General features: G+C 39.0%; 4 protein-coding genes across 4 annotated transcripts in view; 2 read left to right on the top strand and 2 right to left on the bottom strand.

The window, feature by feature from the left end:
- The window catches only part of BET1L (Bet1 golgi vesicular membrane trafficking protein like), a 4,826-nt gene extending 3,874 nt beyond the window's left edge, over nt 1-952 (bottom strand). The window contains exon 1 of the mRNA XM_072421759.1: nt 809-952. Coding sequence (XP_072277860.1) covers nt 809-830 — 22 coding nt within the window. The 5' untranslated portion in view covers nt 831-952. The remainder of the gene's footprint in view (nt 1-808) is intronic.
- The window catches only part of MRPL23 (mitochondrial ribosomal protein L23), a 706,510-nt gene that overhangs the window by 225,077 nt on the left and 457,918 nt on the right, over nt 1-23,515 (top strand). The window lies entirely within an intron of this gene.
- SIRT3 (sirtuin 3) lies at nt 4,883-10,266 on the bottom strand. Its single transcript, XM_072421748.1, has 6 exons — nt 10,065-10,266; nt 9,804-9,909; nt 8,673-8,804; nt 7,809-8,041; nt 6,627-6,727; nt 4,883-5,237 (listed from the first exon to the last, which is right to left on the bottom strand). Exons 1-6 carry the CDS (start codon nt 10,144-10,146, stop codon nt 5,055-5,057), a joined length of 837 nt encoding a protein of 278 aa, XP_072277849.1. The 5' UTR covers nt 10,147-10,266; the 3' UTR covers nt 4,883-5,054.
- Nucleotides 13,370-22,588, top strand: PSMD13 (proteasome 26S subunit, non-ATPase 13). The gene is made up of 13 exons (XM_072421747.1): nt 13,370-13,564; nt 14,456-14,534; nt 14,667-14,701; nt 16,165-16,220; nt 16,304-16,347; nt 17,226-17,312; nt 17,914-18,085; nt 19,488-19,567; nt 20,095-20,220; nt 20,307-20,369; nt 20,490-20,570; nt 21,475-21,591; nt 22,246-22,588. Exons 1-13 carry the CDS (start codon nt 13,464-13,466, stop codon nt 22,339-22,341), a joined length of 1,137 nt encoding a protein of 378 aa, XP_072277848.1. The 5' UTR covers nt 13,370-13,463; the 3' UTR covers nt 22,342-22,588.

Below are 23,515 nucleotides of genomic sequence, written 5' to 3'. Positions count from 1 at the left end.
TCTCAGCTGCCTAGGTGATCGAGAATGAATGGGAGAGCAAAGTATTTTCCCTTTTAGCAAAAAGGCTCCTTCTGCGCATGCCCGAGGTATCCCGGTTGGCTCTTTGGGGGCTCCTTCTACGCATGCCTGAGATGACCTTCTATGCATGCAGGGCATGGGCAGAAGGAGCCTTTTTTGCTGAAAGAGAAAAATTTGCCAATCTCACTGCAATTTTTTTTTCATCCTACGTCACCCAACCTTGCGCCTGGGTCAGGTGACGTAGGATTAAGAACCCGGAATAGGAGACAGATGTCGGGACAACGTGAGACCAGATGCCGGACACCTCTGGAGTGATAGGACTACCCTGCGGAATTGAAGGTGTGTGTTTGTTTTTTTTCATTTTGGAGTATCGTTCCTCTTTAATAGTTCTTGTAAACTAATAGTCCAATCAATAGAAATGTAAAATAGATGAACAATGACAGGCTGGTTTGATGAGCAGCCTAGGTGACAACTATAACTTCCACCATAGGTACAGAAGCCTGAGCGTTGTCACCCACAGACAGGAAGTTACTGTTCGGGATCACAAAAGCCTGAAACATGAAAACTAATGCAGCCACCACATCCAGAACAAGCTTTAATATATTACATGTTTGTTTTGGGTCGTAACAAGCTCTGCAAGGCCCTAATGCTACTCCATACAAGGTGAAACTACAAGTCTCAGCAAGCAAGCCCCCCACAATACACAAACTACACAACACCACCGTCTCCGCTATCCTCACACACATAACAAACGTTATTCTATGGCTGCCAAAACACAGGGCCCCATTACCTCTCTTCCCCCAGTCAGCCATCTTTCTTCCTGGTCGCTGTGTGAGCTGGCAAGTTCGTCACGGGTTCCTCTCATGACGTCAGCAGTACATGCCGCGATCAGCTGACAGACGTAAGGGCTGGGAGGCGGGGCAAGTCGTTTAACCCGAAAGACACGCCTAATATGTAAATAAATGTACCCGTCAATGTTACTATGGACACGGTGAGCTGAGGTTTTAGGCCAGGTTCACTGCTGCCACCTTCTGGTGAAAGATGAATTCAGCCATGAGCTGAATAGTTTTGGGAAAACTATTGGGCTTGATATAATAAAGCTCACTCAGGCTGGAGAGAATACACCTTCCTCAGTGAAGGTGGGTGATCCAACACACCTGGAATGGATTTCTTCAAAGTCATTTGCTATTTCCTAGTAAATGTTTTGAATCCTGGACGAGAGCCATTTAGGGTTGCTGGATTACCCCGCTTCACTGATGAAAGTGTATCCTCTCCAGTCTTGGAGAGCTATAATAAATCAGGCCCTTGATCACCTGGTTTTAGGGCAGATCTTGGAGGCCAATTCCTTTCCACCCAATGCCTCTCACAAGCTCTGCTGTCCCACATGCACAGATAACAGGGATACTTAGTGTATCGGCCTTTCTGACCAAGAAAGAAGCATACCACTTTAAGGTCAACACTGATGACCCAATTGTGTTGGTGATATTGCAACAATTCAATGACTCTCTTAATGTCTGCATATTCTTCACAAAGAGAAACTGAATGGCAAATTGGTACTGACCCAAATATTTTGCCATTATGAAGGAGGACACACTTTAAGCTCTGCTTTGATCTATCGATGAATAGTCGCCATTCAGTTGAGTTATAGATTGGAATTCTCAATTCCTCTATTAAACCAGGTATGCTATGGCAATACACAAAGCCACTGTCAGTTCTAAAGTACTGCAGAAATGCAATTTCTCTGGTTGGAAAGTACGATACCTTTGTTGCTTTTTCAAGTAAGTTTTTCTCACGCAGTCTTGATGGTAATAGTTCTGAAGCCTTCTTCGATAGTCCCAAATCACTCAACTCATGCTGATCAAATCCTTTATGAACAGAGTCCTCTTCAACTTCAAACTCTTCATCATTGTTGTCACCTAGTTCATCGCCATAATCATGTTCTTCCAGAGAGGGTAGTGTAACGAAAACCAGCACTGGGATTTCATCTGAATGAGACACTGGGGGTATAGCCGATGGTAGACTAGGATACTCTATGCTACATTTATTTTTCTTGTTATATCCTGAAATTTTCACTATACAAAAATAACAGTCGCTGAAATGATCTCCTGGCTCTCGCCAAACCATAGGTGTACCAAATGGCATCTTATTAAGTGTTCCCTTTGTCCACATCCGTAAACCTTCGACACACTGTTTGCACACCTAATGAGGCGCTCAAGATTTATCTTGATCACCAAGTCTAACTTTGAAATATGCCAAATAGGCTTGCTCTGCAAATGTGCTGATGTTCGCCCTTTGACTGGGAATGGTGAAACTGCCACAGATATAACAAAATGAATCAGGGTTGTTTAGGCACTTATGACGAGAAACAGCAGAGTCAGACATGAGCTGAAAGAAAGGAAATACGTGTGTAAGTAGAAAAATAAATTTGGCTTATTCACTACATAGAGCAGCGCACAACCTCTGACCACACTGTCCTGCGTGTAAATGAATAGCCTATACAAATCCATGCTACAGTAATTGCATTAATATAAGCAGTAGAGAAAAAACCTGATGTGATAGAAGAAAACTAACTGCACTTAGTTACCTATACCTATTTTAGTGCTGAGCGGCCATGTTTTTTTTTCAATTCCTGCTCTTCCTAACTAGCTTTAAAATCTGTCATTGCAGAATCATAATACATGTGCCAAACAAAGTTTTTTTTGTAATACTTGGCAAATGCCAGAAGGTTATCTGTAAGTAAGAAATATACAATTCAATTAAGTATCCATTTCCCACAAAGTAAACTTCCCTTAGGAAAAAGTCTTATTTGGCAGGTACTTTCTTAATGTCAGAAGAGACTATCAAATCTCTTCTGCCAGAGATCCTTCGGCTTTCCTGCCAATACTATTTTCCCATGTGTGTACTTGGAGCCGCTCATGCGCATACAGGATTAGCACATTTCTGTGCTGAGATGAAATACCTCAAACACGCATGCTTGGGAGCTACAAGATTCCCATCCAGTTGATAAATATGACCACAGACTTCAAATCCAGAAGAAGACAAGGCCCCTGATTCATCAATAAAATCCGCGCTTGCTGGAAGCGCGAAAGTACGCGCGGCCATCGATCGCGGTTTACCGCGGTCCGGACTCGAGTGTGCGCGTACACTCGCATCACTGCCAGCCGGATTCCTGCCTTCACAAGATGGCTTACTAATTACTGGGTACATTGGAGATCAATATAGCACCTGGAGGTGGGATGTCTCAGAGTAATACTTCCACATCATCTACCTATAACTTAGTTTACGTGACATTGCCTCTCCTCTCTCATCTCTCTTTATTGCCTGTACACTCAACCCAGGTCAAGGTGAAGCAGCTCCCATGTGCATGTCAGATCAACCCCAGGTGGAAAATTGTGTTCACTTCTTACCTCTTGCCCCTCCACTTACCAAACTGTGAATGTGGCTTGATGGGTGAATGTGCAGGTAAATATGCAGTTAATCTCCAATGTATGTGCAGTAAATGTCATACACCATGTCTTAGTGGTTAACACTCTGGTCTTTGCAGCGCTGGGTCCCAGGTTCAAATCTCCACCAGGACTCTATCTGCATAGAGTTTGCAGGTTCTCCTCGTGTCTGTGTGGTTTTGTTCTGGGTATTCCGATTTCCTCCCACATTACAAAAACACGCAGTTAGGTTAAATGGCTTTCCTCCCAAAATCAGACTGTATTAAAGAGAGAATGTGGTAAATTTGTTTTTTTTTCTCTTTACTACATTTTGAACTACATTACTATAAGGGAATGTGGCCTTCTTTTGATTAGCAGAGATGGATCAGCATTTTTCCTCCTTTTGTTTCAATTTCTGTAACAAAGACATATAACTATGGTAGAGACAATAGATTGTGAGCCCCTTGGAAGGACAGCCAGTAACATGACTATGGACTTTGTACAGCGCTGTATAAAATGTTGGCGCTTTATAAATACTGTGTAGTAGTAATAATACCCAAATCCTTATACACATGACTTCTTTATTTTGCCAAATTACATAGCACACTGTATATACCGTAAGTATAAAAAATTATGATCTGTTACTTTCGAGATATAAGTAGTAAGGTGGTGAGCTACCACTAATATTGAGTGAATACAGACAACAATTATTTTGCACCTGATTTTTGAGAAATTGTTTATTTATTTTTATGAAAAAAAACAGCAACTGAGGTAAAGTGTAGAGAAAGTAATCACATTGACAGGGTTTATTATACAATATTACTTGTTGTCCCAATTAGTACCAATAGCTCCAGTCACATGTTTTACCTCACACACTTCAGATTCTTCAAATAAACAATAAAATAATCTTAATGTAGTATAGAACAATTATGTAATGTATACAGTGCCATTTTGTGATTCTTGACCTACACTATACTCTGCCTACAAATAGTTCATGCTTGAAAATGTTATGTAGCACCATTATTCTGTAACATATTAGAAAACAAAGATATTAAAACGATATTAGCATCTATATCAACCTGCTTGGGTGTATTTGCTTCCTCTTACATTTCCTTACTACTTTTCTCTATTTCCTCAAGTTCACCCTCCCAGCCTAGCAGTTGTACAAAATGTTTCACTCCACTGGTGACTTCTCCAAGCTCCACTACATTAAGTCCATCTGATGTGTCCAAAAATGGCCCTACATTAGCTCGATTTATAAGGACTCGTGGCTCAAATAGTTTTATGTGTTATTAGCCCAGTCACTTCACTAGCTGTGCTTAAGTGTAACACAGGGCTTTAAAGAAACAAACCTGGAGACTCCCACATTTAATTCAACAAAATTATACCTGCCACATCCTGAAATTAACAAATAATATAAAAAGAAAAGGTGAGGGACTTTAAATGCAGTATATACTGAGCAAGGGCTCATCACAGCTGTATTTCAGTCCAGCATTGTGCAGAAGGTACTGGCACAGACAGTAATTGAGAACAAACTATGACATACAAATAGAGTTGTAGCATATATATATATATCGGGGGCAAAAGTTTAAGGTTGAAAAAATCTGTCCATTTTCATTTTATTGGCAGTCTTACCTCTAGGGATGTACCCATGACGATTAGGAGGTCTGCACTGGGAAAATCTGTAAGGTGCAGGAAGAAGCGGGCAGGAAGCTGTTCCCCAAAAAATACAATGTCAGGTTTGATGAGACCACCACATGATGAACAGTGAGGGACTTGAGACTCAACCACAGCATCCTGTAATATAACACATAAAAAAAAACAGTTTAATCAGGGCTGAGCCGAGCGGTAAGCAGAGGTAAAAGGGGCAGCCACCTTGGGCACTTCATTAGAAGGTAAGGGGGAAGCAAAAAGTTCTGCACATGAAACCTATGCTCCTGAAATATTTTTAATAAGGGGCAAGTTGGGTGTGAAAAGTTGCCCCATCTCATCTATCTTGAGTTTTGAGGAACCAGGTGGAAGGTAAATATGAAATAAAAGGTCTGAATCTATTGCTCTAATTTGAATACCAATAAATAACTTTCCTTTAACCTTTTCAGCAAACTAACAGCAAACTAATTTTGCAATTGTTAACATAACATACACATTACAGGCTAGAACATTTAGTGCTGATTTTGTAACCATGACATCTGCATATTTGTTTTTTATCAAACAAAGCATCCAGGTGTTGTGTGTGTATGTGAATGATATTTCAGTCATTTTTATTTGTGTGTTTTTTTATAACTTTTTTTTCATTTTGTTCATTTGTATTATTGTTAGTGGGGTGGGATGTGACAATATACACAAAGTCTAAGTTGTTGCCTTATGGAAAAACCAGTGGTTAAAAAAGACCCCACATGTCTGTGTGCTGGAGATTGAGAATACTAAGTCAGGGAAAAGAATCGTGTGTTTTACAGTGTAGAACTGGTCTGGTGGTTGTGTAGGTACCCAAAGGCCACTATGTAAACTTCAAAGTTCACAACTTCTGTTGTAAACTAAAGCCTGTTTTAACCCACTGATTGCTATAATGTTTTCCATACACAAAAACATCACTGGCTATGTACAAAATGGTACAGCCAGGCTGAATAATACATGTCACTGGCAGTCAAATGGTAAAAGGATAACAAAGAATACAGTCATAGCGCTTGGTACACATCACAGGTAGTGGAAAGGGTAAAGCGTAACTCATTCTTAACAAAATGTTTTTTTTTTCTTTATTCTGAGCAAAGTTACCAACTTTGTAACATTATTCATTGCCAATTTTTTCTATTAGACATGCTGACTTTCTGCCTTTTTGAGAATGTTTACATTTTGCTAGAGCCATGCACGAACTCTAGAAGCAAAGCAATGCTTTATGTATGTTACCATTATATGGTTAACTGCTAGCTGTTGTAAGCTGACTTCAACTGCATCAAAATGTAAATTGGACCATTAGGACACAATCCTTTCAAAGTCTGTTGAAGTTACAATGCAGTAAGCAAGTCCATCAGGGGATGAATAACATAACATGCTCTTCAGTGGGCTTCCTTAAAACATTGTTTCCTCCATAAAACTACTGTAGTATAGGTCTAGGATAGTGGATCATACTATATTGCTACAAAGACACTACTAAACTGGTATTCAAACATAATGCACATGATTACTTACATAAAAGGTTTTTCCTGGGTACTCTTTCAGGCACATTGTACATGTAGCTGATGAAAAGGAACCATGAGCTTCCACCAATTTTTCAGCTGGGATCCCAGCCACTGAAATATAAAAACATGAGACTGTAACAACATTTTTGCTGTTAAACATAAAAGAATCTTTTGTTTCACTTTTTCCTTTTTTTCTGATATATACAATTTTGCAATTAAATTAAAATTAGTTGCAATTAATAAACCATATTTAGCCTCCGGTGAAAAAGTTAGAAACATTTACAGTGCAAGGTTTGGCCACAGAATTTGAGATTCCATAGTCTAGTTCTGTGGCATTTAGTGGCCACAGTTGTATCCACAAAGTAAGTAAATGGCCACATCTAAATAAACCATTTCTTTTTACTAGTTCAAAAACACACGCAACATGTATAGTAGTAAAGCCAGGGAAAGGCAAGCTACACAATGTCATTGACACAACCACAGAAGGGTTTCTGAAAAGTGGCGTTTAGCTCAGAGGGGAGAATAACCCATCTTCCCCCAGGTCACTAGTGTCAGTGTCAGCGATAACAAACGCACCTTTACTGGTGTTGGGTATGGGCAGGAGATCATGATAACAAAGAGGCAGTGTCAATGTTATTCTAGTCCTGAGTTTTATAGTACTTATCACTCTGCTTGCACATTCCATAGGATGTAGTTGAAACGTTGCTAGTTCTAAAAAAGTTTCTGTAGCCCACCAGTTGAATGGCTCTGGTTTACTCCAACATTATCATTTACTTGTCTTTATACACTTTTCTCAGGAACTAAAAAAATACAAAAAAGCCATCTAGAGTCAACAAGAGATGCCATCTAAATGTCAGCTATCCTTGTAGCCTATACATTGATTCATTGGGTCTGATTTATGAAAGCTCTCCAAGGCTGGAGAAGATACACTTTTATCAGTGAAGCTGGGTGATCCAGCAAACCTGGAATGGATTTGGTCAAGGATTCAAAATCTTTGACCAAATCCATTCCAGGTTTGCTGGATCATCCAGCTTCACTAATGAAAGTGCATCCTCTCCAGCCTTGAAGAGCTTTTCATAAATCAGGCCCATTGATCTTAAACAACAAACACCTGTAATGAAAACACTGTTCTCTGTCTGGTGTGGATAATCTCACACTGTGGGTGTTCTAGACTTTTCTAGTACATAGTTACCTCTTTCCAATCCATCTATGTTTTGTGTGTAGAGGCGTAACAGTATCCCTTTGTCATTTAAAAGCCGTAGAAAATAATGTGCTGCATTGGGAAGGTGTCGTCCAGGTAACAGTTCCTTAGAAAGCCGTAAGAAGGCATGAGGCTCATGTAAATAGTAACTTAAATCAAATATGGCCTCAGGGTATGGTAAAGAATATTCCTGCAGCTTACTATAGAGGCCACTTGTTGGAGACCTGGAAAAAGAGACAAGTATAAAATATACAGCAGGAGAAAATAGCTATGAAGAAAATTATTGGTTAGAACAATGATAAACCCGGAACTAGCAGCACCTGCAACTGTATGTATACTCAGAATTTCTCAACCTCATGGGAAAGTGTCCATAGTGGTGGACAGGAACAGACATTTGCTCAGGCAGTGGGTTAAACTGACAACTGACTGCCAAACACCTAAAGTATCTATTGTGAAGGCCTATTACCTGCCTAGCAGAAGTGCCACTGCTTAATCATTGAAGAACATGGATTTATTGGAAGTAGTATTGTAACAGCGTTAAACCCCCAATACCCAAAACTACACAAATTAGGTGTCACTGGTAACATAATCAGGTATTTGAGAGACCTTGCATTGTTACATAAGGAAACGTAAAGGTAAGTGATACAGGCCCTTTTGAAATTATTAACAGAACGCCATAGCTCACCTTTACAAAAGGAAAGTCAAACTTTTCTCCCAATATATATATATGGGACTGCACATTTACCAGAATTTAGCCGTGTCCTTGCAGTATATAAATTGATAATGACATGGTAAAGTACAAAGGGATCAATGCCATTAAGGCATAGGGACATTGTTGTTGTTAGGAATAATCACCTGAAATCTGGAATTCCACTATCAGTGCTGATACCAGCACCAACCATTACTACTATACGATTGTAGAGGCCCTGCTTTATCTGGTCTGCCACATCAGTGAGCGACAGCTTCTCATTTTTGCTGTATTCTCTTCTGTAGAGGAAAATAATATTTTAAGATTGCATGCACCTGTGTCAAGAGAGAAAGTAGTATTAAGGTATTTGTGACATAGAGTTTGCTATTTAGCATTGTACTAGTAGCAAACCTCCCTATTTATTGCTAGGTCTGTTTGCAGCTTTTTGGGACATGGTAGATTGACTAGTTGTATACTGTTTAGGGGCAAATATGTTTTTCTTTTAGTATAACTATAGGCTTTGTACACACATCAGATGATTATCGTCGGAATCTTGCCTCAGGGCTCATATCAGGAGACAATCTGACTGTCGCTCATTGCGATCCACGAACAATCCTGATGCAAATGAAGGGGAGAGAGCGCATCTCCCTCCTCTCCTCTCTATATAGCAGAACGGTGCTGTATGTACAGCGCTCGTTCACGCATCTTTCATTCGTTTGTCGTTGGTAAGGATTGTGAAAGATCCTTTCTAACTACAAAAATCTAATGTGTACACAGCCCAGTGCTCAACCCAGAATTTTTTTTAAGCCGGGTGGGAAGAAATTGTAGGTGGGTGGCAGCCCCTGTATTGTGACCAAACTCTTTAGTAACCACCCAAAAACAGCCAGGTGGGTGCTGAAAAGTGCCGGGTGGTGCGCCCAGCTAAAAGGGCCTGGGGAGAATTCTGCAGCCTTAGGCCAACATCTCCAATTTATCTTCCTTCTAGACCAGACTTTCCTGACCTTGTTAACAGGGGGGAACCCTTAAAATAATTTTCAGGTCCCCAGGGAACCCCTTCTATAGTTACAATGTCAACAGCTCAGAGTATATTAGTGTAGTGTTTTGGAAAAACATTGCTGCTCAAAGAAAAGGCACCTAAAAAGATCATTGGTGTCAGTGGTAACTGACCTGAAATGTACAAAGTGCTCAAGGAACCCAGAGCAACCTCTGGAGTAATCCTTATTGAGAAACACTAATCTAGACCTATAAATTGCCCATGTACAACTCACAAACAAGTCCATACTTTTATCTCACCTTACCTTTGGCATACAAAAGGTCCCTTTGTATAATATCCGACTGACAGTAATTCTTTATCTCTACCAATGTGGGGCAACAGCTTTAATGGACTTGCAGAAACTCTTCTCACTGAATGAAAAAGTTAAACAATGAGAATCAGGCATGGAAAGTGTACACATTGAATATAATAATAGCAGAGTGCAAAGATTGTGCATGGAATAACACAGAGCATAAATATTACCAATATTAGAGTTATCAGGTCCTGTGTAAGATATCAGTGTTACCTGTCATCATATGTGGACTTGATGACCCCAGAACTGCCCTCCTTAATAAGGACAAACAGGATTTTTTTAGTATAACCTTCATTTCTTGCTGATGAGTCTTCCTGCAGGATGTAAAAAGACAGACAAGGTTTAGGTGAATGTACAGTGTCAAAACAATCTGTATATTTTGGATGGGTCCCCTTTAAAATTCTGTGCAGTGGTGTGCAGTGGTATACAGTTTGTTATAGTTGGTGCAGAAGCTTGATTCTGTATGCTGCTCTGGTTAGTTGTATGTGTGCTGTATGTGTCCTTCTGGAGCCATGTTCAGATCTGGATGTGTATATGAAGTTGTTTGGTTTATACAGGGCTGTCATGTGTGAGTGCTGCTTGTTCCTCCCCTTAGCACACACCAATAGGCTCCCAGCCAGCCCAGCCTGTGTAATCTATTCCTGACTCTAGGGGGAGACATACTCCAGTCTGCTCCTATATCTGATAACCCCAACATTGCTGGAAAGTTAGGATATTTCATTAATTAGCAAACAGAAGAGAAGACCCCCCCCCCACTCCCAAATAAAACTTGCAAAAAATGATAAACTTTTAAAATATAGTCTTCAGCTCTTATTACAAAATAAAGAATGGAGGGAGGTTCAGTGAGCAGAACCTGATGGTATGCTGGGTTTAGCTGGTGGATAAATTAAATGGAGAGGTGCCCTGAATCCAAGGTGCTTCTTAAAGCTTATTGTGACTTGTGACTATTGTGGTTGATGCCTATTGGCCCACTCATGTAATAGGAATCCTCATCCATTTTTATTATTGATTACAGGTGGTCCCCGGGTTACATATGGGATAGGGACTGTAGGTTTGTTCTTAGGTTGAATTTGTATGTAAGTCGGTTATGTTATTTTAATGAATGCAATTAGGACAGATGTTTGTCTCAACATAATATATGCAAAAAGAAACAACTGCAGAGTTTGTCTTGGTCAATAAAGAGTTACAAGAGGCTGCAGAAAAAGCTCACCCCTAAAGATCACCCACAACCTCCACTGTGTTTAGCAAAAGATTTCTTCTGCAAGTCATGCAAACCACCCTCCTCCCTGTTCTGCACACAGCAACAGGTAAACTCTAGGAGGCGTCTGTATGTTGGATGTCCTTAAACCGGGGACTTCATGCACTTTTATTTAAATAGCGCCAACATATTACTTAGCGCTGTACAATAAAAAGGGGTTTGCATAAGTATAAAACACTGACACAGGAAGAGAACCCTGACCAACAGAGCTTACTACCTAAGGGGTCTATTTATAAAGCAGTGAATATGACATTCACAGAAACATTCCCTGCTGGAGAATCAGTTACTGTCCTTTATTCTCCACCAGGGAATGTAAATTTCACAGCTTTATATCTCACCCTAAGATGTGGGTGAGAGTAGTACACAGTTAGAGGATATGGAATGTAAGATGATTAAAATCAGAAGTGTACAGCACTCCCCCAATCTTGTTGATCAGTCCACCACAGGGGATTGATGAACGACCAATCAGGAATGTCCACTGTGCACTTCTATAGAGTGGATTGTTCTCGCGGGTCTTACCCTTCCTTCCCATAGAACAGAACTGTGTGTACAGCACTCGTTCAATCAATTGACACTGGTGACCCAGAAAACCTTGAATGGATTTCCTAAAAGTAATTTGCTATTTGTTAGCAAATGTTTTCAATCCTGGACTAGATCCATTTTCAGGTTTGCTGGATCGCCCAGCTTCACTGATGAACGTGTATCTTCTCCAGCCTTCAAGAGCTTTAATAAATCAGGCTAAATATTGGGCCCATAGGGCTATGGGGCTCAATATTGCATCGCACTGCTTCCATGCTGAGCGCAAGGGTCCTTCTCTATAGCAGGGGTCTGGCTCTTCTGCTTACGCTGAGGCTGTTCTAGAACAAACTTTAGGACACTTTTTGCTTTTCTGCACCTGGAAGGTATTGAAATTATTTTAACGTAAAGTTCAGTTGGGCTGTAAAGCCACCCTTATAAGACAGTTATAGAAACATTCATTTCCTGCATCTTTAAGCAACAGTTATTCCATATCTGTTGGCTAAGAAGTTAAAAAGTTCAAATAGAATTAAAGTCCCTTTTTGAAATTTAGCATCAGGCTGATATTTACTGCAGAAAGGGAAAGACGATGTTCCTTCTGTAATAACTTTTCTTACCTGCCCGATCTCTGCCCAGCTGTCAAACTTCACTAAATTGCACATGTGCAGTATTTGTTGCCAAGGATATCCGTCAATTCCACCTTCCGTTGTGGGTTCTGGGACTGACCAGCCCGGCCAATTAAGATGGGCAAAGATTGGAATGTGGAGGAGGAGAAGGAATGAGGACAGGTGAATATTGTGGGTTTAGAAGCATGCTTATGGGGGAAGACAGCAGAGTGACAGAGTGAGGAGAACATCACTACGCTTCTCTATTAAACATCCTGCAATTGTTGGAGCAAGTCCAGGTCAGCCTGGGTCAAAGGAATTGGGTTGCATGATAGTGGCCATTAGACTGAGGACATCTAGTGACAGAAAAAAATACTGCAGAAGGAAAACTCTGGATTGGAAGTGAATATTGCAGTAAAAGCTTTATCATTTTATTTTTAATGGTGGTTTATAAGCTAGGAAATGTGCTAGAATTGCTTCCAATGTTTTGTTTTCCCTAATATTCATCATTGGAATCTCCACACTATAATGGCAGCCACACACTATACTAATTTTTATTTTATACTTTTCTATTGATCACCTAATGATCAATATTGGGTGGAATGTTGATCAGTCCAGAAAGGTTTGACTATGGTACTGACATTAGATTGTGAGCCCCTGGATTGTGAGACAGATAGTGACAAGACAATAGACTTTGTACAGCCCTGCAAAATATGTCTGCGCTATATAAAAACTGTGTAATAATATGTAACAAACATTGTCTAGTGTATGCGGAGCACAGGGGTCTATCACAGCCTCCATTTTTCTGTATTTTCCCTATTTTATGAGAGTGATATACACAACTGATACTTAAAATATGCAATCAGGATCTCTGACTTCACTGACTGCATGCTTGACGTGGGACTGTAAGCCAATATCCAATCAGATGTCTTTCAGCAGAGGTAGCCCACATATGATATCAGGGATAATAGTATTGTTGCAGCACACACAGCCTTTTATTCTAGGGAGCTGTCCCTGAGCTGACAATCACACACAGAGAATGACAGGAGCCATGACAGCAGTGTTATGGAAGGAACAGACTGATCCCGTCACGTGACGTACAGCTACGCTTTACGGCTGTCAGCGTCGTCCGTCACAGGAAGTGAGTGTGCAGGTTGCTGAGGAGGCTTCCGGTTGTGGTGGCCGGTGTTTCTTTCACATTTTCTCAGCAGTAGATTTGGACAAACGGCAGATATGAGGGACGTTACCGGCTTCCTACAGCAGCAACAGAGCCAGAGCTCGTCACCCGAGACGGCCGCAGTGTGGCACCGACTGGAGGAACTCTACAACAAGAAGTAAGAGAGAGGACACTGCCATCTACTACACAATGTACCCATACACTGCAATGCAATACACAATATACTAATACACCACCCTATACTAATCCATGATCACCCATACAATGACTATATCACTGCCCTATACTACAATGTACCCATACACTGCTCTATACTACACCATAGTCACCATACAATGCCCGTATCACTGCTCTATACTACACCATAGTCACCATACAATGCCTATATCACTGCTCTATACTACACCATGGTCACCCATACAATGCCTATATCACTGCTCTATACTACACCATGGTCACCCATACAATGCCCGTATCACTGCCCTATACTACACCATGGTCACCCATACAATGCCGGTATCACTGCTTTATACTATGCCATGGTCACCCATACACTGCCCATATGACTGCCCTGTACTACACCATGATCACCCATACACTGCCTTTAGGCTCCTTCTAGTGAAGATCCTGAATAATGTTAAATTGGTCAAATCTGGTGAAAAGATGCTCTTGCGCTTTGCTGTTGAGAAATTTAGACTATTCTACCTTTGCTGGGATTTCATCAGAAAGAGTGTGACATCTCACCCAGCAGTATGAAGGATGGGAGAAAGTTAAGTGTAGATCAGCTTTCCCTACAGTGTTTTTTTTTTACTGAGAGACTCAATATAATGGTGGAGGGTGTCTGATGTTTTGCATAGAACTTGCAATTTACTGCAAGTTCCAATTCAAAGTAACCCTGTCATAAATAAATAATATTGCAAAACAAAATACTAAACACTTAACTTTCCCACCTGCGTGCAGGACAAGGCTCCAACATTTTTTCAAAAAAATATTGTGTGTATTTCTGGCTATGTGATTTTTAACAGCAGAAAACACGTTTTCTTTTCAGATTATGGCATCAGCTGACTCTGCAACTGCTGGACTTTGTGCTGGATCCCGAGTGTGTTAAAGGAGATGGACTTATCAAGGTAGGGAATATATCTCACATAGGACCAATCAATTGGAGTAATATGTTCCTGTAATGTCTGTTTACAACATAACTTTTTTTTTTTTTTTTTTTAATAAACGCCTATAATGTTCCTATGTTATTCATTCAACAGCTATATGAAAACTTCATCAGTGAATTTGAACACAGGTGAGTATATCAGTTCTCCTTTTATATTTTAGAAAAAAGTATCACGTAGCTGAGACATTATCGCACATACAGGTGGTCCCCAGGTTACATACGAGATAGGGACTGTGGGTTTGTTCTTAGGTTGAATTTGTATGTAAGTCAGAACAACTACATTATTTAATGAATGCAATTAGGGCAGATGTTTGTCTCAACATATTATTAGGCAGCATGTTGTCAGGTACTGTATAAAATCCTCACTGTTAACTAATCACAAACAAAGCAAAAAAAATAATCTTTATGGAGGTTAGACTTTCATTAACTTCTAGAGCAAGCTGTGCTTTAATATGCAAAAAGAAACAATTGCAGAGTTTGTCTTGGTCATTAAAGTGTTACATGAGGCTGCAGAAAGAGCTCACTCTCCTAAGATCATCCACAACCTCAGCTGTGTTTAGAATAAGATTTCTTCTGCAAGTAATGCAAACTGCCCCCCTCCTCCCTTCAAACCTCAGTTCTGCACAGGAGAAAGCAGAAAGCCCCGTTCATATCTAGGAGTTTGTATGTGGAATGTCCTTAACCCAGGGACTACCTGTATAGACACTCTTTATGAACCCAACTACAGCCAAAGATTAAGAATACTGTATAAAAAAAGTCAGTGCCCTTGTGCATTACCAGGCACATGTATATCTAGTATCTTTTAATAGTCCGTTTGTCCTTAAAACAGCTTGAAAGTGCAAGTGATTTTGGTCCGTTCTGAACTTATAGGGTTACACTGATCGTGCAGGTTTGCTAGTAAAACTCATATTGCTTGGTCAAATTTTAAATACTGGCATCTTCATAGTTCAATAAAAGTAAAGGTTTTTAGAACAAGCAGACTTTTACCAATTTTAGTTTACAACTTCAGCAATCTTTTGGCTGCTTTAACTATGAGGCATTTGAAAACACATACACTTGCACTTAAAAGTGCCTTTTAGAATGGGAGGACGTTAAGGTTTTTTTATTGTTGTATATGATATATTGGCTAAAAACACAACATACAGTTAGGTCCATAAATATTTGGACAAAGACAACTTTTGTTCTCATTTTGCTTCTGTATACTACCACAATTCATTTTAAATGAAACAACTCGGATGCAGTTAAACTGCAGACTTTCAGCTTTATTTCAGTGGTTTGAACAAAAATAGTGCATAAAAAGGTAAAGAACTAAAGCCTTTTTATTTTACACAATCATGTCATTTCAGGGGCTCAAAAGTAATTGGAAAAATTAAAAAGCTGAAAATAAAATGTTAATTTCTAATACTTGGTTGAAAACCTATGGACCTAACTGTATACTTCACTGTGTACATCCATGTTCTTTGTACATTGTTAGGCCTGACAATATTTATTTCACTGAACTAACTTACACACACATACACTGTGTTAAGTTCACGCTAATCTTTGTAGACTCCATGTCTTGCTTTTCTCAGTGCGTTCTCTTTTTTTGATAGGATTAATCCACTGTCTCTGGTTGAAATAATCCTTAATGTAGTAAGGCAGATGACAGGTGAGGACCATTTTGCATTGTTTAGTGTAAGACATTTTGGAGACTATCCAGTATAAAATTGTCATTGTGTTTATTTATTTTAGATCCCACAGTAGCACTTACTTTTCTAGAGAAGACTCGAGAGAAGGTGAGCAGCTTTTTGAGGTTGATATTTGCCTAATTGTTTGATATTATCATATAAACTTGTCTTAATAATGATCTGCATGTTCTACCTGGGTAATACAGTCACGTTGTAGTTGCCATTTTTAGGGCTTTATGCATCACAGATAAATCAGAGTTGAAACGCATGTGATGTTCCAAAATACAAATACCAAGACTTGAAGAATTACAAATACTGATCACTGTTACCCAAGCAGCTGTTGAACCCTGATTCCTAAATTACCTTGAGACATTGAACCTTAAGAAAAAAGAAAAATTCTCCAATAGGTGCAGACGCAGCACAGTACAGATAGTCCCCGGGTCCCCCCCCCTATCAAGTAGCTAGCAGGGAAGACAGGTTTGTATCTAGAAGTTGTCCATATGTTCTTAACTAGGGGACTATGTGTAGTAAAAAGAAATGGTTGATTTAGATGTGGCCATTTACTGAACTTGTGGATACAAGTGTGGCCTTTGAGCCTTTTTAAACTAATATAATGGGACCCCATAGCAAATCCCATAAGGGTCCCTTTTCATTTTCTAGACACCCAGGGTGGGTATGGAATGCTGATATTTATTTTTTCAATCTGTCTCATTAAAGTGAATACCCTTCACTTCCTATTTTGTTGCCTCAACAGGAATTTTACAGGATATCATTTCAATGTTAGGGAAATACTTTCTAAGATGTTTCAGGAGAAGTTGTCCCTATTACTTGTTAGGAAATGTTTGAGCTTTCGAGCTTTAGTATTCATTTTCTTTACATATATCTATATCTAGTTTGGTTACCTAAATTTTTTTCTCAGTGGGTTTAAAATAACTAAGTCATTTGATTTTTGCAGTTTGATTGTTTTTTTCTTTTTACATTTCTAGGTGAAAAGTAGTGATGAGGCAGTGATACTCTGTAGAACTGCCATTGGGGCTCTAAAATTGAACATTGGAGACTTGCAAGCCACAAAGGTACGTGATTGTTGGTACTACACAAATTTGCTTTACTGAATAATTACATCAGTGTTTCTCAAAACAGGGTTTCCAGGGATCCCTATGGTTCATCCAGAGGTTATAAAGGGTTCCTTAGGCAATGAGCAGTTTCTGACTCTCATGTCAGTTTAACTGTTGCCAGTAATCTTTTTGGCTAGCTGTAAGGGTGACAATCTTTTTAGTGCCCAGCATGCACGAGGTATTCTTCCTACTGAACACCACACTAATGTATTGTGAGCTGTGGATTTGGCAATTATTGTAGGGGTTCCCTGAAGGACCTAAAAGTTATTTCAGTGGGTTGTTTGGCGTATTTAAAATAGTTACTTTTGATTCTTGCCCCTTACTTAACATGAGCATGATATCGTTGGGCTTTCTTCCTGGATCCTGGGATTACTGAGCAGCTAAACTTTTACCTAAACCTAATACACTCTAGCAGTGTATGGAACTTGCTAGATATGGTCTCCTCCATGGCTTTCCTGAGAAACGGATCACTTCATGCCTGTTTTGGGATTAATCATTGACTAGAATGTTTTAATTCTTTGTAACCCCTATTCAGAACCTTTTGTTTATTTGATTGTAGGAAACAATTGAAGGTGTTGAGGAGATGCTTGGATCACTTCCTGGTGTGACTTCTGTGCACAGCCGCTTTTATGACCTGTCAAGCAAATATTATCAGACCATTGGAAATCATGCTTCCTATTACAAAGATGCTCTGAGATTCCTAGGTTGCACAGACCCCAAAGACCTGCCAAGTACGTTCCCACATTTATTTTTGCATATGATGTTGAGCCTTAGAATGACTAAATGTGGTTCTGGTTTTCTTAGCTGCACACTTTAAATGCATGTCGAGATTAGTAAAAACTCTTCTTGCTAATCTATTTTAAAAAAAAGTTTAAAAAAAAACCCACTGAACTGATTTTTTTTTTTTAAACACAACATGAATACCTTGTGAACATACCTAATAACCACTATCCTATTATTGGATAATTGGATTTAGAATTCAAGCACGGATATCCATTGCCTCTATCTTAAGTTCTCAATCGGAAATGTAAATGGGACTGCCTGTCTGAGATGGGGCATTACGAACATATACTTGCCACAATGTAGTGCTTCTCCCCACTTTGGGTCTTCGTGTATAAACAAATAATAACCGGGTCAGACCCAGTTCTTGTTTTTTTCTGTGTGGAACTAAAAGTAGAGTTTGGTCTCCTCCCAGTATCTCATCTCTCATTTCTTTGAAAGAACAGGCTTCAGCAAGTATATCTTACTTACGGCCCATCCTAGATAGAGTGCTAGTTGCATTTCTTTTCTTTTAGTCACTTATCCTTTAATTGGGCTTTTTGGAAGTAATATATTGCATACAGCAAAGAAAAAAAAGGTAGATATAACTCTATACTTATCCTTACAAAACAGGATATCAAACGCTTCAAAAGGATTGGGTGCATTGAGAACAGACTAACTTTAATAAATTACAACATTTACATAAGCCGGAGACAGAACAAAGAATTATTAGGAGATTTTGTCTCATCAGCCTTACAGTTTATGGTATAGAGTACACCAGACATGTTCAATTACTGCAAAATGCACAAGGTGACCTGCAATCAATACATTTCATCAATTAATTCTCAGCTTTCAAACCTAATAGGCAGATCAAAAACCTATAAGGAAGCTGTAAGGATTTTTGTTGTTATACTCTTTTCACAGAACATATCCCTATCTGGCAGTGTATATGAAAGAAAAGATATATAGGGGTCGCTATCATTACTAATAAAATAATCAGAAAGAACGAACAGGGAAACCCCTCCATAACCTATCTGGCAGTGAGGGGCCCCATTTTTTTTTTCTCTGCTGTGGTTAAAGCAGATTAAAATTTAACATTTTTACTTTAAATATATAAATAAATAAAAGGGTAGACCACCCTTATATGTAAAACCTTTTTTTTTTTTTTTATTCTTTCTCTCAAGGCACCCTTAAAAAGGGTGCCTTGCCGTTGAGATCAAGTAGCAGAGCAGAGCCTTCCGGGATACCTACGCCACACATCCCGGGAGGCTTTGGCTGCTTTTCTGCACATGACTGAGATCGTGATACAACTGATGCTGTAAGATCAAATAGCCTGATACTGTATATTTAAATGTATGTTGTTTTTTATTGTAGTATCGGAGCAACAAGATAGAGCTTTTACTCTTGGCCTGGCTGGGTTACTTGGAGATGGAGTCTATAACTTTGGAGAACTGGTAAGTTTTTTCCCTCAGTAGTTTTAAAGTGTGGCAAAAGTTTGAAATAAATTGCGAGCAGGCACGTCCTGCATATAGGCATCAGAGAAGGCATAGGTGATGTCCTTTATGCAATAAAAAACTTACCTTCCTGTTTACTATTTTTTTTTTTGCACTCGCGTGTCTATGCTCTGTTGTGAGTGCTGCCATTTTCACCTGGTCCTCTTCCTGGTTCAGGTCTTCAGGCTATCTTGATTAGCTGTGGCAGAATGATGTGTGTGCAAAAGCCAGAGGGGTTGCCTGGATACCTGGCATTGTGCACAGAACTGTGCATGTACAAAGATGATTGCAAACAGGCAGGTAATTATGTTTTTTTGTGGAGGAGACATTATCTGTCCCTTCTGCAATTAAAAACAAAACTTGCCTGCTCACAATTTTTGTTTAAGTGTTTAGTAATAACATATAATTGATGATATATTGTAATTGTTTTGATTCCAAAATTTCATTTTTTAATTCATACATTAAGAGATTTTGTCTTATTGCTGCAGTTGATGCATCCAGTATTGGAGTCGCTGCGTAATTCTGATCGGCAGTGGTTGATAGACACCCTCTATGCCTTCAACAGTGGCAATGTGGAGACTTTCAGAGCCCTAAAAACAGCTTGGGGGCAGCAGGTGAGGACAAAAAAAAATAGAAGATTATTTTCGATTTTTAGCATGTGCTTTATTGTGTAAGACTTGCCAAATTTTTATCCTTTCAGCCTGACCTTGCTGCTAATGAAACACTCTTGCTTAAGAAGATTCAGCTGCTCTGTTTAATGGAGGTGAGTTTTTTTTTTGTGTTAAACGTTATATAAATTGTGTGTTTTGTCGTAAGAAACAGTTGTGCATGCATCGTGTTATGTTTATAGCACTTTCCAACATCTCCTTTTTTTCACCTGTAGATGACATTCACACGGCCAGCAAATCACCGTCAGTTAACATTTGAAGAGATAGCAAAGAGTGCACAAGTCAACGTTAATGATGTAAGTTCAGACTGTGATCTGCAATTGTATGATTTTCACATATATAGTGTGTGTATATAAATGTGATTGGTGTTTCACGCTTACTCCCTTATTTCCTATTTGTGGTTCATGTCTGATCTAACTGGAAACTTTAGTTCATTCTAATAGATCTACCTAACTGTAAAAGATAATTACATTACTTGATAAATAAAAGACCACCTGGAAGAATATTTTCAAATCTAAAATATGATTATCAAAATATGGATCAATAAAGTAAAAGTTGCCTCTACACATTAGAGGCCAATTGTATGAAGTGTGTTCCTCTTTTATTTTTTAACATTCCTGTACATTGATGGACATGGGAAATCTTGTACATTCAGAGTACAATCAAAAATTAAAGGCTAGTCTAGGAAATCCCATCCTGCTATCAACATGCCTCAATTTTTGCCAGTGTCCTAGATTTTTGACATGTGTTTCCTAGCGATGCATTCTCAGGACCAACCTTTTTTTTTCTGGCACCTTTCCCTGTCAAGCCAACCCCCCCAAGCCAACTTAGGGCTTCATGAACTTATACTCGCTATGAAATCCTTTTCTTGGTGTCTATTGAAGGATACAGCCTCTAGCCTATTTTTTTCTCTATTTTGATCATGCTTTGGGTGCTTCTTGCTACAAAGTTGGCATGCTGTTAGTAGCATGTGCTATCTTGGGCTGGTCTATCATTTTTTATTGTTGTGCCAGTATAACCCAAAAGTACAAGACTTTTTGTATTCGTCAATGGACTCCAAGAATATGATTTTCTAGTGACTACTACAATCCTTTTATAATAGAAATTTTACTTAAATAGTAAAATAGAACATACTATTTAATGGGACAGCTATCCTTTATCTTGTGTAGTAAAGCAGAATATCATTTTATTTCCCTTTAGGTGGAGCTGCTGGTTATGAAAGCGCTATCTGTTGGTTTGCTGCGGGGCAGCATCGATGAGGTAGACAAGCGAGTACACATCACATGGGTCCAGCCACGGGTTCTTGATCTCCAACAGGTAATGTGATAGATTGTTTTGTTTTCACAGTGTTTTGAAGTTCTGCATTCATCATATGTGCTCATTACATGTTTGCTAGGTACACTACTGACAAAAGGACAATATGGTTTTTAAACTATGCTGGAGTACAAGACCTGGCTGCTGGGTACATTGTATCTTCCCTTGCATAAATAAGTAAAACCCTGGAGACTTCTGGGTGCAGTCATCTTAGAAGTGATGCCCTCAGTCCCATCAGACTCTGGGGTAATTCAGTATCTTCTATAGTATCCCCTTTCACAACATCCTGTACAGCTTCATAAAATATATCATAATAAGGTGAAGATAATACTGGGGCAGCACAGACACTAATTACACATTCCAGATGAGGAAAAATCTGGAACATGCTTAAAAATGCAATAGTAATGTAGGTAAAGAGGCTCACAGGGAGTAGCACCTCTAGACAATTAAGTTGCTTGTGACAAAAAGTATCACTAACATCCAGAGGGACTGGTGCATCTTAAAAAATCTGTAATAAATTCAATGAAACATGCAGAAAAAGTAATTTGGTGGACTTTTATTTGCACAATTGGTAACAGTAGCATTTTTTGCCAATGTAGCTAAATGACTTGTTTTCTTAATGAGCTTATTTCCTGATGTGTCCCTTTCTTCACCTAGATCAAGGGTATGAAAGACCGTCTAGAGTTTTGGTGCACAGATGTGAAGAGCATGGAAATGCTGGTAGAACACCAAGCTCATGACATCTTGACGTAGAATCCTTCAAATTCAAGACTCAGAGATTGCGCCTAATCACTTCTCTGCCACATGATTCGTCTGTGTTTTCAGCACAAACACCTAAGGATTCAGTCAGGACTTATTCAGGAGCAACCCAGTTCCTCTAATATCCGAGACATCAGACAAGCTTTCTGACTTTATGTAGGGGATTTGGCCTCTTCGTTACATTTTAGGCTTTGTGTCTGCACTGAGATGGCAAATAAACCAGTTTCTGTAAAGTTCTTAACTTTTGTCTTCACCTATTGTGTACAGGTAGCAGCATGCACTATAGTAGCTTGCAAGGTTAATATTTTTGCAATGAACCCTGTTATTGCATGTATGATTTCTTATCATCATTTATAAATTGCAGTATAATATTTAGTATTTTTTTTTCTCATATATACAACTTTATTATTCAGTTAACTATTCTAAAGTAACATTCATTTTACAATGCTAATAGTCGCTCAAATAATTGATTTGGGTTCAACTACATAGTTATCACCCAGTGTGGGCAAATATTCAGACCTATGAGGTCCCACTTTGAACACTTCATCAATCTACTCTTTGCAGCACAAAGAAACGTATCCTGAGATAACATGAAGGCTGACATAACTGATTTCTCTGTCTGAACATACTAGTATACTGATTCAGTGCCTTTGTAAGTTTTTTCTATCATTGACCTGAAACAGGTATTCAAATTAAGAGTTACGGCTCAGACTTTGCCTGTTGAAACCAGATACAAGCCAGGTAATTGGCCTTTTTATTTGGAGATCAGCAATGGCAACCTACATGTTTCTCTCAGAACAGATTTACTTTGACAAGTAGTGTGTTTTTGTTTTGTTTTTTTATCCCCTTTATGCAGTTCTGCACTTGCATGGATCCAACAGCCCACTGAGAGAAAACACACTATGTATCCTTAGTAACGCTTTTTGTACGTCTAGCATTTGCTAAGATAAAGAGCAATGTCTTTCCTTTCATTCATTTCAATCATTACCTTTCCTTCTCAGCATCTTTTTGTAGGCTTGTCCGAAACATAAAATATTTAACATGGGTTTTCCTGCATGAAATCCATTTTGGTAATTTACCACTAGATGGAATTATTAAAAAAATGTCTGTGTAAAACAAAATGTCTACATTTACATATATATCATTCACTCAACACATTGAAATCACT

This window comes from Pyxicephalus adspersus, chromosome 9 (assembly GCF_032062135.1).
Source record: "Pyxicephalus adspersus chromosome 9, UCB_Pads_2.0, whole genome shotgun sequence".
NCBI lineage: Eukaryota > Metazoa > Chordata > Amphibia > Anura > Pyxicephalidae > Pyxicephalus > Pyxicephalus adspersus.
Note: the sequence above shows the minus strand (reverse complement) of the source record. Positions and strands in the feature narration are given on the sequence as shown.

Excerpts from the sequence above, each read along its gene's own strand:
- SIRT3 (XM_072421748.1), bottom strand. The coding sequence starts at position 10,146 with ATGAAGGTTATACTAAAAAAATCCTGTTTGTCCTTATTAAGGAGGGCA. Across the intron at positions 8,042-8,672 it reads AGTGGAATTCCAGATTTCAG|GTCTCCAACAAGTGGCCTCT; the intron begins GTGATTATTCCT and ends CTCTTTTTCCAG. Across the intron at positions 6,728-7,808 it reads CATAGATGGATTGGAAAGAG|TGGCTGGGATCCCAGCTGAA; the intron begins GTAACTATGTAC and ends TTTATATTTCAG.
- PSMD13 (XM_072421747.1), top strand. The coding sequence starts at position 13,464 with ATGAGGGACGTTACCGGCTTCCTACAGCAGCAACAGAGCCAGAGCTCG. Across the intron at positions 13,565-14,455 it reads GAGGAACTCTACAACAAGAA|ATTATGGCATCAGCTGACTC; the intron begins GTAAGAGAGAGG and ends TTTTCTTTTCAG. Across the intron at positions 14,702-16,164 it reads ATCAGTGAATTTGAACACAG|GATTAATCCACTGTCTCTGG; the intron begins GTGAGTATATCA and ends TTTTTTTGATAG.